We start from the raw sequence: 16,567 nt of genomic DNA, 5'->3' as shown, positions 1-16,567 counted from the left end.
AACCAAAATAAGACAAAAAATATTCTTCAACAAATATATATTATGTTTTTTTTCGTTTTAAAACAATCACATTAAATGTATGGCTTTAAATAACAGAGAGTGTGATACCACTTTTCACGGCACCTTAAGGCAGTAGAGCAAGGAAAGTAATGTTAAGAAGTCATAGCTATGTACATTGTAAACTATGCTTTACAGCTAGTGGGCCACACACATACACACACACTAGGGGTGGGCATCGACGATCGATAATTGATCGATAAGGATCTTGGTCGATCACAAAATAAAACATTTGGTCGATCACAATTTTTTTTTTTGTGATCGACCAAATGTTTTATTTTGTGATCGACCAAGATCCTTATCGATCAATTATCGATCGTCGATGCCCACCCCTAACACACACACACACCGAAGTAATGATGCACAACCCCTTTATGTAGTTAACCATCCCGTCAGAGAGCAGCAATATAATGTCCATATATTCGCTGCCCTAAGCAGGGGATGTCTGTGATTATCTCTAAACGGCCCCAAGCTTCAGTCAGTCTTTTTATCGGACGAAGCTAGTCCGTTACTATTATGCATTTCCCCATTGTTGTTTCCTGCCTTCCCATTGGTCAGGGGCGAGGATGACACCATGGGGTGGGTCGGGTCTGGCCGGAGGTACTCGAGGGCCAACCCCCGGTAGGTGGGGTGTGTCGTCAGCGCGGCCAGCAGCTCCTCTGCGGACACACAACAAAACACACTCAGGATTTCATGGCCAACCTACTCAGGGTATATACAGGAATCTTGAGATTCATTTGAAAGTGACAGTCGGATCTAAGTGACAGTTGGATCTAAGTGACAGTTGACACTAGAACAGCCGTGTCTATGTTACCTACTTCATGCCAACCAAGTGCAACACAGGACAAAGAGTGACCGAGAAATGAAAGCTTGTTTGGACCCATGGAAGTAAAAATAAGTAACTTGGTTATAGCTCATCTAAAATCCCCTCAAAGTAGTCTTGGGGAACAGGCGTATTTAGTAGGACACTCATCACACTTTAGACAAGCATCTTAACAAGATGGATCTGGTTGTTTATCGGTTAAGTTCATACTGGTTTTCTCTGTGTACCACATGTACAAAAGAAGAGATTTGGTGAGGCTGCATTCTCATTTTATGCACCCAAATTGTGGAACGCACTGCCAGTTTACATTAGGGATGCAACCTCAGCTAATATGTTCAAGTCAAGACTAAAAACCTTAAAAATTATACATATTAATTATTATACGTTTTTAATATTGCCTTAAAATGACTAAATAATTAAATTAAGATTATAAAAACCCCATCCTTTTAATATTGCATTTAAGTTAGAAAATAATTAAATTAAGATTATATAATGATTAAAGCACTTTGAGCTGCAACGTTTGCAGGAAAAGCACTATACAAATAAAGTTATTATTATTATTATTATTATTATTATTATATGCAGCGAGAGACTCACCCTCAGTGGGCTGCCCTCTAGTGGACAGCTCGGTGTACATCTCGTCTGAGTGGTACTGAGGGATTCCGACCAGCGCCCCCATCAGGTCACCCAGCTCCACTGCATCCAGGCTCCCTTTATCGTTTCTATCGTACAGCTGCGACATACAATGAATGTACATGTTCCCTTACTATGATACAAGGTTTAACATACTGACACATTAAAAGCGTTGTTTTTTAATGTGAAAAAAACCATACTGACACATGACACCTCTCACTTACTGACACATGACACCTCTCACTTGTCTCTAAGGTCAGTACAAACACACACACACACACACACACACACACACACACACACACACACACACACTTACAGTGAATGCAGTGTGAAGGAGACTCTTGAATCCCACGAGGCCGGACACCGCTGTCACACTCAGATAGATCTTTCGGAGATCCACAACGTTATCCTGTGTACACACACACACACACACACTACATTATTTACACACTCAAGTACACGCACACACTGCTAGATCCACAGCTTTATTTTATTTTTTTACACATTGATTGTATTCCTTTTCTCTTACACACAAATGACATTACTGAGATCAGTGCGAGATCTTCAGATTCAGATAACGTTTATTGCCATTATGCTTGACACATATAGGAATTTGCTTTGGCGTTACAGTAGGTGCATTTATGCTTTTTTCACGTGTATACATGAACAAAAACAAATGCAAAAAACAGGACAACACAGGACAGACAACAGTGCATTGGATAGTGCTACATATATAAAAGTGCAGTGCAGAGTTTTTACAGTGAGTCCAGTGCATATTAAGTCCTGGGCAGACTTGGGGGTGGGGGGGAGGGGGAAGCCAGAGTCATTTATCACCCCTGCAGGTGGGGGGGGGGGGCTACTGGTTAGTTTACCTTTGAGTAGAGAGCCCAGACCTTGGCTGCCGTCTGTCTGTCTGACAGTCCCAGGAGAACGGTCAGCTCATCCACAGTGGCCCGCCAACCCTCACCTGACTGACACCTGTCAATCATCCCTTTCAGTGCTGCCTCTAACTCTGATGTTTTCCGACTTGAAGAGAAAGATGGAGAGATGAGAGAGAGAGAGACATAAGCCATCTTTACACTGCTTATCCCATCACTGTGCCACTAAAATTATACAAATATTAATTTACCTAGACAATCTATTTTGTTCATTTAAGACGACGGCATAAAGTCTTTCCACACAAAAGGTAACAATGCATCTCTTGTGCGCAACACTGATGTAGGAAGCTGATGTTGATGCCAGCGGTTGAGATAGCACTCGTTCTCTCCAAAGTGAATCAAAATGCAACTTTGATAACTCGTAGAAGAGAACAATAGGAGATATTTCTGTAGGGGCAGATTTTAGGTGGCTTGTCATATTTACACAGAACTATGACGGTACAGTGGTGGTGTGTCTCTGATCAGTGTCATATCAGTGTAAAGATCAGACCATCAACAGAAGTTAAGGACACAAGTTATGAGAATAACTGAATTCAAGTGTTGTTGTTGTTGTTGTTCAATTTGTGTGAATTCACACAAATTAGCGCATGTTTACCACACACACACACACACACGCGCACGCCCACACCTTACCCGTCCTTGTGCAGTAGTGTGAGTGTGGCCCTGGCAGGAGGCTCTATTGGAAGGGAGAGCGCTCCCAGCTTCTTCACCAGAACACGACCCTCCATCTCATAGTCGGTAGCAGGGATTCCCAGCTCCCTGTCAAAACATCACAGAGTTCACGCCTGCACGCACGCAAAACATCACAGAGTTCACGCATGCACGCACGCAAGCACGCACACACGCACGCACACAGTGAACTTACTTGGCCATGAGCTTCCGTACGTTGTCTGCATACAAGTTGGGGTCATCCTTCTCTTCCTGGGAGGGGGTGTAAACCGGCAGGTACTGTAGTAGCCAATGAGAGAACAGGACATTAATACGTGCAGGTACTGTAGCCAATGAGAGAACAGGACATTAATACGTGCAGGTACTGTAGCCAATGAGAGAACAGGACATTAATACGTGCAGGTACTGTAGCCAATGAGAGAACAGGACATTAATACTTGCAGGTACTGTAGCAAATGAGAGAATAGAACATTCATTCATCAAATGTAATTTAGAATATTGACAGTATCTCAGGAGATGGGCCTACCTCAACAGTGACATTAGTGTAGAACTGAGAAGTGGTGTGCCACAACGTCTCGACCCTGAGGTGAGGAAATCAATGTTAAGTGACATTAACATATTTACTGGATGTAGATCAGTGGAGGTTGGTGACGGTAGAAATTGGAGGACGGTTTTTACTACCACTCCTGACACCGTATTTGATACCATTCCTCATTCCATTCCATGTATTACACTGAGCCCATCTTCCGATGTCTACCCCACCCCCATCCTCCCCTAACTTAACAGTATTAACCGTATGTAGAGGACTCTTACCAGGATGTGCCCATATGAGTCCAACGAACAGTATCCTAACATGAGAGGGGGAAAAGAGAAAACAGGTTGAAGACTCAACTGTGTTATGACCTCACAGGTACGGTGACACTGCAAAACATGACATACAGTGACTGAGCTAAACTCTTACACACCCCTCATAGGTACGGTGACACTGCAAAACATGACATACAGTGACTGAGCTAAACTCTAACACACCCCTCACAGGTACGGTGACACTGCAAAACATGACATACAGTGACTGAGCTAAGCTCTAACACACCCCGCCCTGGCATGCCGTGGCAGTTCCCTCTACACAAGGATAAAGTAGAAGCCGCACACTCTCGTTCCAGATGCAAAAAAAGTGTATATTTATCGACAACGGTTTCTGTAAGACTTGACAAAAGGCTACGGCCGAAACCGTTGTCAATAAACATACACTTTTTTTGCATCTGGAACGAGAGTGTTCTAGAGGCTTCTACTTTATCCGTTAGTATTCTGCTCCTCCGTCGCCAGCACCTCGCCCAAGTTTTCTGCGGTGTGCGTTCTCTTCTTTTTCAATTAAGTAGTTCCCTCTACACAAACATCATGATTAAAAGACGTCAATCAGTCCATCAACATGATCCTACAGTTGAGCCTTGGTGGAATGAGCTCCCCACGGCTGTCAGAACTGCAGAGTCACTACCCACCATCTTCCGTCGTAGACTGAAGACCCATCTCTTCAGGTTACACCTTAACTGCTCCTGAGACATCTTCTGACCCTCACCACTACGTCTCCTAAAGACACCCGCTTTCCCCTCTACTGTGTCCCTAAAAACTTCTATTGCCTCCCTTGTACTGTTTCTCTGTTTCTCCAGTGTAAAAAAATAAAATAAATAGGTTTAGAAGAAGGTGATGGGAGAAAGTTTTTCCTTCTATCAATGGCCCCCCGGGCCTGAGCTGGATTACTCTTCCTGCTACGACTGGAGGATTGATGATTCACTTGCTTAGTATTCAAATGTATTGATTGTAAGTCGCTTTGGAATAAGGCGTCTGCTGAATGCCAAAAATGTAGTCCGGTCCACTCACCAGCTTGTTAGGGTACCGCAGCAAGACAGGCTGGACAGGGACTCCAGCTAAGAATGCACCTGGATGACAGAAAGGGGGAAATGGTCTCATATATTCTCTTTCTCTTTCTCTCTCTCTAAAAATGTTGCTGTTTGTTTGTCTCTACTCACCAGGCTTGAACTTGATCAGACCAGTCCCGTTAGAGGTGGTTCCTTCGGGGAACATCAGCATCTGATTCAGGAGATAGAGAGAGGAATACATTGAGATGGAGAGAGAGAGAGAGAGAGAGAGAGAGAGAGAGAGAGAGAGAGAGAGAGAGAGACAAAGGGGTAAAGATAGAAGTCTACATCTATACATTTACAGTTCCGCGCAGTATTTTTATCAGTGAGGTTGTGTATAGAGCACACAACATCTATATTGGTCTTGATATGATCTCCGTCGAACTCTGACCTTCGACCTCTAACCCCCCTCACCTACCTGAGGCCACTTTCCGTTGGAGGTAAGTCTCTCTTTGATGCGGGAGACACACTGCTTCCTGGAGTCAGGGTCCTTTCTGCTAACGATCACAGCCTGGTTAAACTCCAACAGAGCTGGAACACGGAGAGATAGTGGGGACAGAGAGAGAGAGAGAGAGAGAGAGTTGAGGTAAAAGATAGCACGAGTAGCCTCACACATCAGGGGGGGAGGCTGGTAAAGGTAGAACTAGGAGGACGGGCTCATTGTAATGCATTGAACCGACGGAATGAGGAAATGTATCAAACACTACTTCCACCATCCTCCACTCCAGACCACGTCAACACAAAAGAGTCCCTCTCATCCTCCCATCTCGTCCCACCACATTGCTCTGCCATTCTCCCATCCCCCCCCCCCCCCCCCACACACACACACTGCTTTCTCCTTCCTTCCTCTCTACATCATCATCATCATCATATTTCTCCCCCTTCTTCCCCCCCCCCATTCTTCTTCTTCAACATCTCCCTCCCTCCCTCCCTCTCCATCCCCACCCATCACTCACCCCCTACGACAGGCAGGCTGGTGTTCTCCGAGCGGGACACCACGGTGGCCAGTTGAGCGGGACAGAAGACCAGCATGTCCAGGAAGCTGCTGTGCGGCGCCACGGCCAGAACCGGCGCCTCTCTCAGACCCGCCCGCCGACCTTTGACCCGCATCCAGAAGAAGCCCAGGGAGAAGAACACCCCTCGGCTGAGCAGCAGGACCATCGGGTGGATCAGCCATCGCCTCCAGCCAGTCACCGGCTTCTCCCGCTCTTCCTTGGACAGGCCGGCCAATCGCAGCCGGGCGATAGGCCAGATAACGAGGAAGCAGAGCGCGGCGAGGGTCATTCGGATCGGAAAGAGGACACAGCCCAATACATAACCCTGTATGGGGGGGGAAATGGGTTTATGTAAAAAAAGGTTTTAGATGCACAGAATCTGCTTATTCGATAGTAGCTCCCTATTGTATTGACACTTGTGTGTGTGTGTGTGTGTGTGTGTGTGTGTGTGTGTGCTTGTTATGTAAAAAAGGTTTTAGATGCACAGAACCTGCTTATTCGATAGTAGCTCCCTATTGTATTGACACTTGTGTGTGTGTGTGTGTGTGTGTGTGTGTGTGTGTGTGTGTGTGTGTGTGTGTGTGTGTGTGTGTGCATGTGTGCGTGCGCGTGTGTGCTTGTTATGTAAAAAAGGTTTTAGATGTACAGAATCTGCTTCTTCGATAGTAGCTCCTATTGTTATTGACACTTGTAGGCTTATCCAGACAGTCCTGATCGTCGTGACTGATCAACACATGCATCATACGTCATTTGTCACGTTTCTTTCGTGCGCGTTTCTAAATGACGTCATGCATTGTGCATATGACTTGGCAGGTTTTGGAGGTTGTGATCGTGCAGTAGCCTATGTGTTAAGTTTTGGGGGGAATGAGGATGAGAAAACTAGCAATTGGGCTAACCAGCCCTACTGCGCATGTGTGACGTGCACTCCAATATGAAGCTGTTTGGACAAAGATAACAATGTGTTGCATAATCCTTCTGGTGGATCATATGATTGTTGATATGTTCGGCCCATGCATGCATAGATAGATAGACACATGCATATTACCCATGCAAACATACACGCACACTCTCTCTGACGGATCAACAATCAACTGTCCTTTCCAACAATAAACTTCATCTGATTTTCTTCAAGCAAAGAGAAAAACAAACGTACCCGAATCCTCTGTGCCGGAGTTAGGATCACTTTGTGCACAAATGGGTGTGGATGTCTCTCCATGGCGACTCTGTAACCTGTAACTAACCCTGGATGTAACTATGTAACCCTGTTGTGTTTGGACTCTGTACCTGTGCGTGTGAAGGGTTAACTGCAGTGTGCGTATGTGTCCGTAAAACGTCAAGTCCAAACTATCCGAGCGAACGCATGAGAATGAATCGGATAAGAAGTGTCCTTGTTTAGAAGAACATCCAGATTAAATGTAGCGAAGAAAACTGCGATGCAGGAGGAGATCCGAGTGCAAATCCACTCCCCGCGCGTTCATGTGAGAATAAAGATCCAATGTGAGAATAAAGATCCAAAAAGGTGAAAGTGATGAAGGTTAGAATGAACGAACGAACAAAATCGTGCAAAACAAATCGTGTAAAAATAGTACCGTAATTCCCAAACCAAACGCTGATTTCTCCTCCAACAAGAAGGAAAGTTCCCCAGTGGCTCCTACATGAACAAATAAAATCCCTCTCTCAGTGTGAGAGCCCACCCTCTTTAATGAGGGACCACCCTCTTTAACTCACCTGGCCCGCCCCCAAGAACAAACCTGACAACCCTCACATCTCCTCCTGGTTACACTGAGTAGAAACGAGTCCAACCGGTTATTAAAGAATAAAAGCCTTAAGTTAACGATGATTTTGTGAATCAGCGAGTGCAACAGGTTTTGACGCCTAGTCCTGGGCGAGAGTTGAACAACGATGATGCAATTATTTGTCATTCAAGGATTTTTTTTTTCAATGAGGAAAAACATTCGAGTCATTTCTTCAAAAATCAAGTCTTAATCGATCAATCCAAAACATGTATTTGTACAGCGCTTTCTTTTTTATATACACATTTAATTGTATAGCGTCAATTGCCTCTACAAGTGCCGTAACAAAACAATCCCCCCAAAAATATATAAACAATAAATACAAAACAAACAATATGAACTAACGACCCAACTCGACCCCCCCAAAAAATCAAGCCAAGGAACAAAACACCCCCCCAAGGGGGACACACATCTGGCTAAACAGTAAACTAATTTGGAATGTTGTTGTTGTGGTGCAAAGTTCAGGAGTCCATGACAACCAGGGACTGAGATTATGCTCTGTGTTTATAATGCACTCAGTTCTTCTTGAGCTTTTCTCTTATCAAGTCGGAGTCGCAGTGTCAACATATTGCATGCAATGTCCACTTGGCACTTTTCCAATCTTGGCCGGACATGACTGGTCTGACTGTAAGGGAATGAATGTACATGTAGGCTAGGCTAGGTACATGTAGGTTACCACATGTTGAGCCATGAAAGTGCCCACTGCCTCTCACTATTGTGCAGGGAGGAAGTGCTCATACCAAGACTCCACACACACACACACACACACACACACACACACACACCATACACACACACCATACGCACACACACACCATACACACACACCATACACACACACACACACACACCATACACACACACCATACGCACACACACACCATACACACACACCATACACACACACACACACACACACCCCCCAGATCCACAACAAACTTCTACAGATGCACCTAAAGACAGTATCCTGACTGGCTGTATGTATCATCACCACCTGGTATGGCAGCTGCCCTTCCCTGGACCCTAAGGCTCTACAGAGGGGGGGGGGGGGGGTGAAAATGGCCCAGACCATCACACACAGGCCGCAAACTGTGGGTAGGGCCCCTACCCATCTCCCCTAACCCTGCCACCCCCCTCCCCCCCTGACATGCATACAGCCTCCCCTACCCCTAACCATCTCCCCTGTCCCTACCACCCCCCCCCCCCCCTCCCCGTTCGCTAACTCTGTGTTCCATGTGCTCATGTTATCTGTTGCTTGTTGTTTCTGAGTTTTCCGTTTCTCCCATATTGTCAGCGTCTTTGAGCCTCGGAAAAGCGCTATATAAATATAATGAATTATTATTATTATTATTATTAAACTACCAACCATTCAGGACCTTTAAACTCTGAGAGGTGAAGAAGTGAAAGGCTTGGGAAAGATCACCAGGGCCCCCAGCCACTCCCTCTTCTCTTTGTTGCCTTCTGGCAAAAGGTACCAGAGCATCCAGATCCGGTCTGACAGGCTCCCGGAACAGTTTCTACCCGTAGGCCACCGCCTCCCTGAACACCCCCTTGAACTTGAGCTCAACACTAGTCGGTCTGTAGTGGTTGGTTAGACAGTAGGTCAACACTATTGCTACTATAGTAGCACTATTGAGCACCCTAAATTTCGTTGTTTGGTACCTGTACTGTAGCAATGACAATAAAGACCATTCATTCATAGTATTGCGGCCCCTTGCTCAACCATCACTACCGCAACAGTATCAATCACCACATTATTGCCACTATACATTCATCGCACCTTTGCAGTATTACTGTCAATTATTGCTGCACTAGGCCTACTACTTACACTGTTGTTTACTATTGTTATTATTCAGTCATTACTGCTGCTACTTACACTACTACAACCTTATGCACTACAATTGTCGCCTTGTTATTACTATATTATATTGGGTTACTAACTGTTGATTGTTGTAGACGAACGAGAAGTGAGAAGAAAGATCCCACGAGAATAGAATGTATGGAATTTGCTGTTGCCACTTCCGTCAGGTGTGAGAGGTGTAGCACCCTTTGTGTGTGTGTGTGTGTGTGTGTGTGTGTGTGTGTGTGTGTGTGTGTGTGTGTGTGTGTGTCATTGACGAAAATCACTGTTGGAACTTAGATTGGACTAAAATGATTCTGGTTGGTGTTTCTTCTGTGCATAGTAGACTGTATGACCGGATGGAAGACTGTTGAAGGATGGAAGACCAGGGGCCTCATTTATAAAAAAAAGTACTTGAACGTCATCGTTGACTTTCACGTAAGCACATTTTTCTAAACGGACGTAAGCATTATTTATAAAAACGGGCTGCGCATGTTTAAAATTGCGTAGGCCTACGTGCTTCCTTCTATAAATACCAACGCAGGTAAAATGAACGCAGGTGAATGAGGTTTGTATTAACGCCCAGTGATAGCGGCTCAATTGTAGCGGCTGAATTAAGCCAAGTGCTATAATATAGGGTAGGCGTTCGTCTGGAAGCGGGAGAGGGCAGAGAAGGGTGGCTTCTCTGTAAGTTGCGTTTGTAATGTTTGATCATGACTAACCAGTACTCAAGTTGTAAAAGAAAATCAGAGGAGGTGGTGGATTTTATCATATGAGGCATAAGACTCACGTTGAAATTGTATAAATCACTACGTTGACGTGGTTTTCTATGTACGACACGGGTAAGATCAAAATGATCTAAGTACTTTCTATAAATGAGGCCCCTGAAGTCACCCTGTAGATTTTGGTTTCCACTGACGTTCGGATGTTTTTCTCAATATGTTGTTAAACAAACCACCCTATAAGCAATAACATTTCCTGACAAAACTAACTTTCTATGTAGGTAATCACACCAGACTATTCAAACAGTGAAATGTTTTAATAAAAAACAAACAATTTATGTTCCAAGCCTCTATGGTATCTCCTTTGATCAATTCTTGATTCTGGGTCCACTGCATGCATGGTTAGGTAACCCTAACCCTACTGGCAATTACTTATTATTAGATTAGATTCAACTTTATTGTCATTCCAGAGTACAAGTACCAGACAACGAAATGCAGTTTAGCATCTAACCAGAACTGCAAATAGTGATATAGTGCGAAACATGATATTGTAGACAAAATAGGATATGTACAGTTAGGAAATGATAAGTATAGTAAGATAAGTACATAGGATATCGTGAGTTTAGAATGATAAGGTTCTATCTCCGTTTAGAATCATAAGGTTCTATCTCCGTTTAGAATCATAAGGTTCTATCTCCGTTTAGAATCATAAGGTTCTATCTCCGTTTAGGGTAGTTCAGAGATATTGACCGTCAAAGTTTTTACATTCTATTATGTTGTGTGAGATGGAACCTTTGTATTTTATTAATTACTAACTCAAAAATGTCAACATTTAAAAAAATAACACCACACAGGCATTAATAAACACCTAATGGATCAGATTATGTAAAAAAACTCAATTTTGACAAAAATGGAGATAGAACCTTATAATTCTAACGTCACCATATGTACAGTTATGAAGTGATACGTAGCCTATACAGTATGGTAAGTACAGTAGGTATACTACATAGTATGCACTGATCTATATTATTATGTAATCCGAGGAATATACTTGATTTTTATGTTTTAATGGATTATATTGTGCTAATTGTCATTGTAATTGATTTGTTATTAATGGACTGTACTATCTTTGTAATTCTACATGTATGCATCGTATAGTGTTGACCTCATTACCTGTGACCTCATACACCTGACACGTCACGTGCCCACCTGCCCCCTAGTGGCAAGAACTGTCACAATGAACAGCTATTGTAAACAATGCACCAACTATTGGCTCTCAGGAGTGATTACAAAATACACATTTTATTCATTTTCCTCTTTTTTAGAACTGAACAGGAGTCTTCAGTCACACACTCTGTAGCCTCACAATTCATAACATCTCTCTCCCTTGTTCTTTTCTTTCTCTTACACACACACACACACACACGTTTCAGTTCTCTGACGTTGGTGTGACCTTCATCCATCCCCATGGCGACTGCAGTGGGTGTACTCAGTAGAGTGAAGTGATCAGAACATTGCCAGAAAGAAGCAGAAAGCATATATCTGGAACACGTTGTAATCCTTCTATTTCTATAGCACAACGTAAAGAGCCTCTCTGATGATGACATCTCGTGACGTTAGAATTATAAGGTTCCATCTCCATTTTTGTCAAAATTTAGTTTTTTTTACATAATCTGATCCATTAGGTGTTTATTAATGCCCGTGTGGTGTTATTTTTTTAAATGTTTACATTTTTGAGTTAGTAATTAATAAAATACAAAGGTTCCATCTCACAAAACATAATGGAATGTAAAAACTTTGACGCTCAATATCTCTGAACTACCCTAAACGGAGATAGAACCTTCTCATTCTAAGCTCACGAAATGTCTGTTGATGAAGCTGTGCGCTGTACGTTTCCACTCTCATCTGTGTGACTCTGCTCAAGGAACTGCTGTGTTTGCGTAGTGTACCCTACCTACCCTATGCTTGTGGTTGGGGGCTCCAGGACACTTGGACAGGTCAGACGTGTCTTGTGAAACACAGGACTATAAATACACATTTAAAGAAATATTTTTTTTATTTATTGAAAAAGCATCCTTGAAAATTGCTAAAAACATTCAGCAGGAGGCTAGAGTGGCTGCTTCCCACCAACAACTAAACTAAACAACTACTGTACATGAACGTATACACAGCATGACTTAAGACAGTGAACGAACGGTAACAATGAAGTAGATAGTACTACTGACCCTGGCCCATGTCAAACAAGCAGGTGATTCTAAAATCACAGAATGGAATCGAAGAAGAAGCAGTCAATGCTCCGGGCGGAGGTTGAACTTAACCACTAACCAAACCCAAAACCTTAACTTCACACAAAGATCGAGAACAAAATGGTAATTCTGAGGTGATTGCAAATGCCCTTCATAGTCATCTAATGATTAACAATGAAGGGAGAGTTACCGGTACACGCAGACAACCACATATGCAGCGTGCTGCACAATTTGGTTAAACAGAATGAGACATTATGTTAAGGTCTGAAAATGTTTAAACAAACTGTCACACTGTATTTAAAATATTAAATTGAATTACAGAAGTTGTCTAGCTGTTTCAATTGCTGGAGAAAAGCATGGAAATTCAACTCCACTTTGCCGGAGTGCGCCGAGCAATTTCTGCAGTCGCTGTTTGATTGACTGCCTTTGCGGCCAATTGATCTCCTGATCCGGACCGTTGCCCTCTGTGACAATGTTGTTCTTTATACTAGCTTGTTTCTTCTTAGTTTTCTTCTTAACTCTAGGGGACAAATAAATCACAGATACCATTTTTCAGCGTGAGGAATATTTGGTAGGGATGGAATGTGTGAATGGTATAAATGATCCAACAGAGAGTTGAAGGTGCATGGAAAGATGAAGAATAGGGAATAGAACAGGCGGGATTGTATTTTGTTCAGTGAATAGGGGGATGAACTTACACCTGGTCAGGACAGCTTACCCCTCCTCAGAAGATACAGTGTGTGTGTGTGTGTGTGTGTGTGTGTGTGTGTGTGCACGTGCGCGCGTCTCACTTACGTTGGACCAGGAGAGCCGATTTTCTTCAGGAAACACAGACAGGGGTCTGCCCTAATACGGCTGTGGTGGCCAAACCCTGAGAGAACCAAACACAGAAAAAAAGAACCATGGAAATGAAGTGGTTTAAAAAACTCTGAAATAGTGAGCACTACGATACAGTGTACAATGGCTGGGCTAAAACAAGCTCCTTACATGCATATGGACATCATCCTGCAACTCTGTATGTGTGTGTGTGTGTGCGTGTAGCAGTGTGTGTCTGTAACAGTGTGTGTCTGTAGCAGTGTGTGTGTCTGTAGCAGTGTGTGTCTGTAGCAGTGTGTGTCTGTAGCAGTGTGTGTCTGTAGCAGTGTGTGTCTGTAACAGTGTGTGTCTGTAACAGTGTGTGTCTGTAGCAGTGTGTGTCTGTAACAGTGTGTGTCTGTAACAGTGTGTGTCTGTAGCAGTGTGTGTCTGTAACAGTGTGTGTCTGTAACAGTGTGTCTGTAGCAGTGTGTGTGTCTGTAGCAGTGTGTGTCTGTAGCAGTGTGTGTCTGTAACAGTGTGTCTGTAGCAGTGTGTGTCTGTAACAGTGTGTGTCTGTAGCAGTGTGTGTCTGTAGCAGTGTGTGTGTCTGTAGTAGCAGTGTGTGTCTGTAACAGTGTGTGTCTGTAGCAGTGTGTGTCTGTAGCAGTGTGTGTGTGTTACGGTACATGTGGGAAAACTAGGGTTAGGGTTAGGTGTTAGGGTTAGGGGTAGGGTTAGGGTTAGACATGCCAGCATGTACTAAGTCACCCTAGCACCTAATCCTAACCCTAGTTTTCCCACATGCACCGTATTCCCACATGTACCGTAACATGTGCATGAGAGCAGTACCATGTTTATAGGCTCCAATAAGCAAAGAGTGGTCTGCCTCGTCATCCCACCATGCGGGGAGTCCAGTCCTGTCCACTTTGGGCATGGAGAACTGCAGCTCCCTGGGACAGAGAGGGTTACAGATTAAGAGTTAGGGGCGCTTAGGTGGCGTAGCGGGTTAAGCGTTGACCATGTAACCGCAGGGGTTCCCGGTTCGATTCCGGCCGGGGACATATCCTGCATGTCATCCCTCCTCTCTCTCTCACCCATCCTTCCTGTCTAAATCTCTACTGTATCCGTCAATAAAAAAAATAATGAAAAATATGAGTGGGACTGCCCCACTCAGAAAAAAATTACTTAAAAAAATAATAATAAAAAAAGATTAAGAGACACGTGGTTCTAATGGCCCTGCTGGTTGGAGCATGGTGCGGGACAGGTACTATAAGGGATTTGGTCCTTATTAATCCCTCTTTGGCCCACATTATGTGTTTTACTGAATGTTACCAGGAGAGGCTTGTGGAGGTAGACATCAGAGGAAGAGCTTACGTTGAGCCTGTACTCTCAAAAACATTTTTTGTGTAATTTTCTTTTTCTGAGTGGGGCAGTCCCACTCATATTTTTCTTTTTATTGTGATAGAGATAGTAGAGATATAACAGGAAGTATGGGTGAGAGAGAGAGAGAGAGGAGGGATGACATGCAGGACATGTCCGCGGCCGGAATCGAACCGGGAACCATGCGGTTACATGGTCAAGGCTTAGTCCGCTACGCCACCTAAGCGCCCCCTGTACCTCCACCAGCCAAACCCAGACTTTCAAACGTGTGTTTATAATGCATGGAATGGAATCAATGAGGCCCAACCTTCTGCCCATGTCTACCTCTACAAGTCTTCCCTAACCACCAGTTCTAAGAGTTCTAAGAATGTTCCACCAGTTCTAAGAATGTTTATTTGTTCTTACTGTGCGTTGACTCCCTCCATCACTCTCTGCGCCTGGTCTCCAATGAAGAAGTACTTCAATACATAGTGGACAAGCAACCTCACCAACAACCTGAGACAGGGAGGGGAGAACCAACACGAACACGAACACACACCCACACACTATTAGTGTTAGTCCCATTATACTTGTGAGAAATGTATGAGAAAAGTAAATCTGTAAAGAAAACATAATTGCCATGATCACTTTCCTACGGAGCCCCCCTGGGGTCACATGGTAGAATTTTTCTTTTTGGATGTGTGAATCCGTTCCCTCGATTTAGTAATTCGTTCCCTGGGTTTAGTAATTCGTTAGGGTTAGGGTTAGGCCCTACGAGCCAGAACGATCGCAAGGATTCGAACCCTAACCCTAATCCTTGCGATCGTTCTGGCTCGTAGGGCCTAACCCTAACCCTAACGAATTACTAAACCGAGGGAACGGATTCACACATAAAATAATTGTTTTCTACCATGTGACCCCAGGGGGGCTCCGTACTTTCCAGCAAATTCTCAGATGAAATGCAAAACACAACACAGGACCGGCATACTTGCGGGGACAGAGTCTGAGATGGAGAATGAAGCTCTGGTCCAGCAGTCGTTCAGGCGCGTAGCGCTCCAGCCACTTCTCATCATAGGGCTCCTCCAACTCCCCCGCCATCAAGTCTGGCCCTAGCAGAGACAGGGTATATAGAGGAATCTTGAGGTTAATTTGAAAGTGACAGTTGGATCTAAGTGACAGTTGACACTAGAACAGCCGTGCAGAGAGGTCGACACTAAACCTAAACCAGTGACTGGTACTGACCCTACTGTAATATAGTCTGGGAATTCGGTTGTTAAGTCGTAACGTGTTTCCCGGGTCCAAAGTTGGCTGAGGCGCTGTCTTCGAAATGCCTCAGTAATAATAATAATTCATTATATTTATATAGCGCTTTTCCGAGGCTCAAAGACGCTGACAAACATGGGAAAAACGGGAAAGTGCTGCTGTGTCCCTTGTTGTATGAATAGATCCCAGTCTAAAAAACGATTAAACTGTCATTCTACCGCTGTAGTACACTGGTACTCTGGTGCAGGGAATTTCTGGTTTGGACCCGGAAATTGCTAAACGTCACGTTTGACGTCAGACTTAACAACCGAATATAGTCATAGCTCCTTCTAGTCCAGAATTCCCACTCTGTGGGGAAGGAGGGAGGGGAAAGTGGGACAGTTTAGTCCGAAGTCTGACTTGACTTCTCGAGGCCAGGAGCTTATGCCTAAAACTCACCACCTAACCCGTGTGTGTGCGTGGCGGAAACTTGCGTGAGAGCGCCTCTCATACTGGCTGTGTGGCTGTTCTAA

At 44.1% G+C, this 16,567-nt stretch overlaps 1 protein-coding gene and 1 long non-coding RNA gene across 2 annotated transcripts; both read right to left on the bottom strand.

The window, feature by feature from the left end:
- Nucleotides 1-324: 324 nt before the first annotated feature.
- On the bottom strand, nt 325-7,654 carry lpcat4 (lysophosphatidylcholine acyltransferase 4). The gene is made up of 13 exons (XM_080543309.1): nt 7,188-7,654; nt 5,996-6,359; nt 5,458-5,570; nt 5,151-5,211; nt 5,002-5,060; nt 3,937-3,971; nt 3,650-3,704; nt 3,320-3,402; nt 3,088-3,213; nt 2,389-2,542; nt 1,833-1,925; nt 1,478-1,613; nt 325-716 (listed from the first exon to the last, which is right to left on the bottom strand). The coding sequence occupies exons 1-13, from the start codon at nt 7,248-7,250 to the stop codon at nt 532-534; spliced, it is 1,527 nt and encodes a 508-aa protein (XP_080399435.1). The 5' UTR covers nt 7,251-7,654; the 3' UTR covers nt 325-531.
- Nucleotides 7,655-12,952: 5,298 nt separating this feature from the next.
- LOC308168698 lies at nt 12,953-14,368 on the bottom strand. Its single transcript, XR_013937740.1, has 3 exons — nt 14,283-14,368; nt 13,431-13,506; nt 12,953-13,155 (listed from the first exon to the last, which is right to left on the bottom strand). It is a non-coding gene; the product is annotated as an uncharacterized lncRNA (long non-coding RNA).
- Nucleotides 14,369-16,567: the final 2,199 nt, after the last annotated feature.

The sequence above is a fragment of the Nansenia antarctica genome, assembly GCF_963989245.1.
Source record: "Nansenia antarctica genome assembly, chromosome: 12".
Lineage (NCBI taxonomy): Eukaryota > Metazoa > Chordata > Actinopteri > Argentiniformes > Microstomatidae > Nansenia > Nansenia antarctica.
This window is presented reverse-complemented; position numbering and strand designations above follow the sequence as displayed.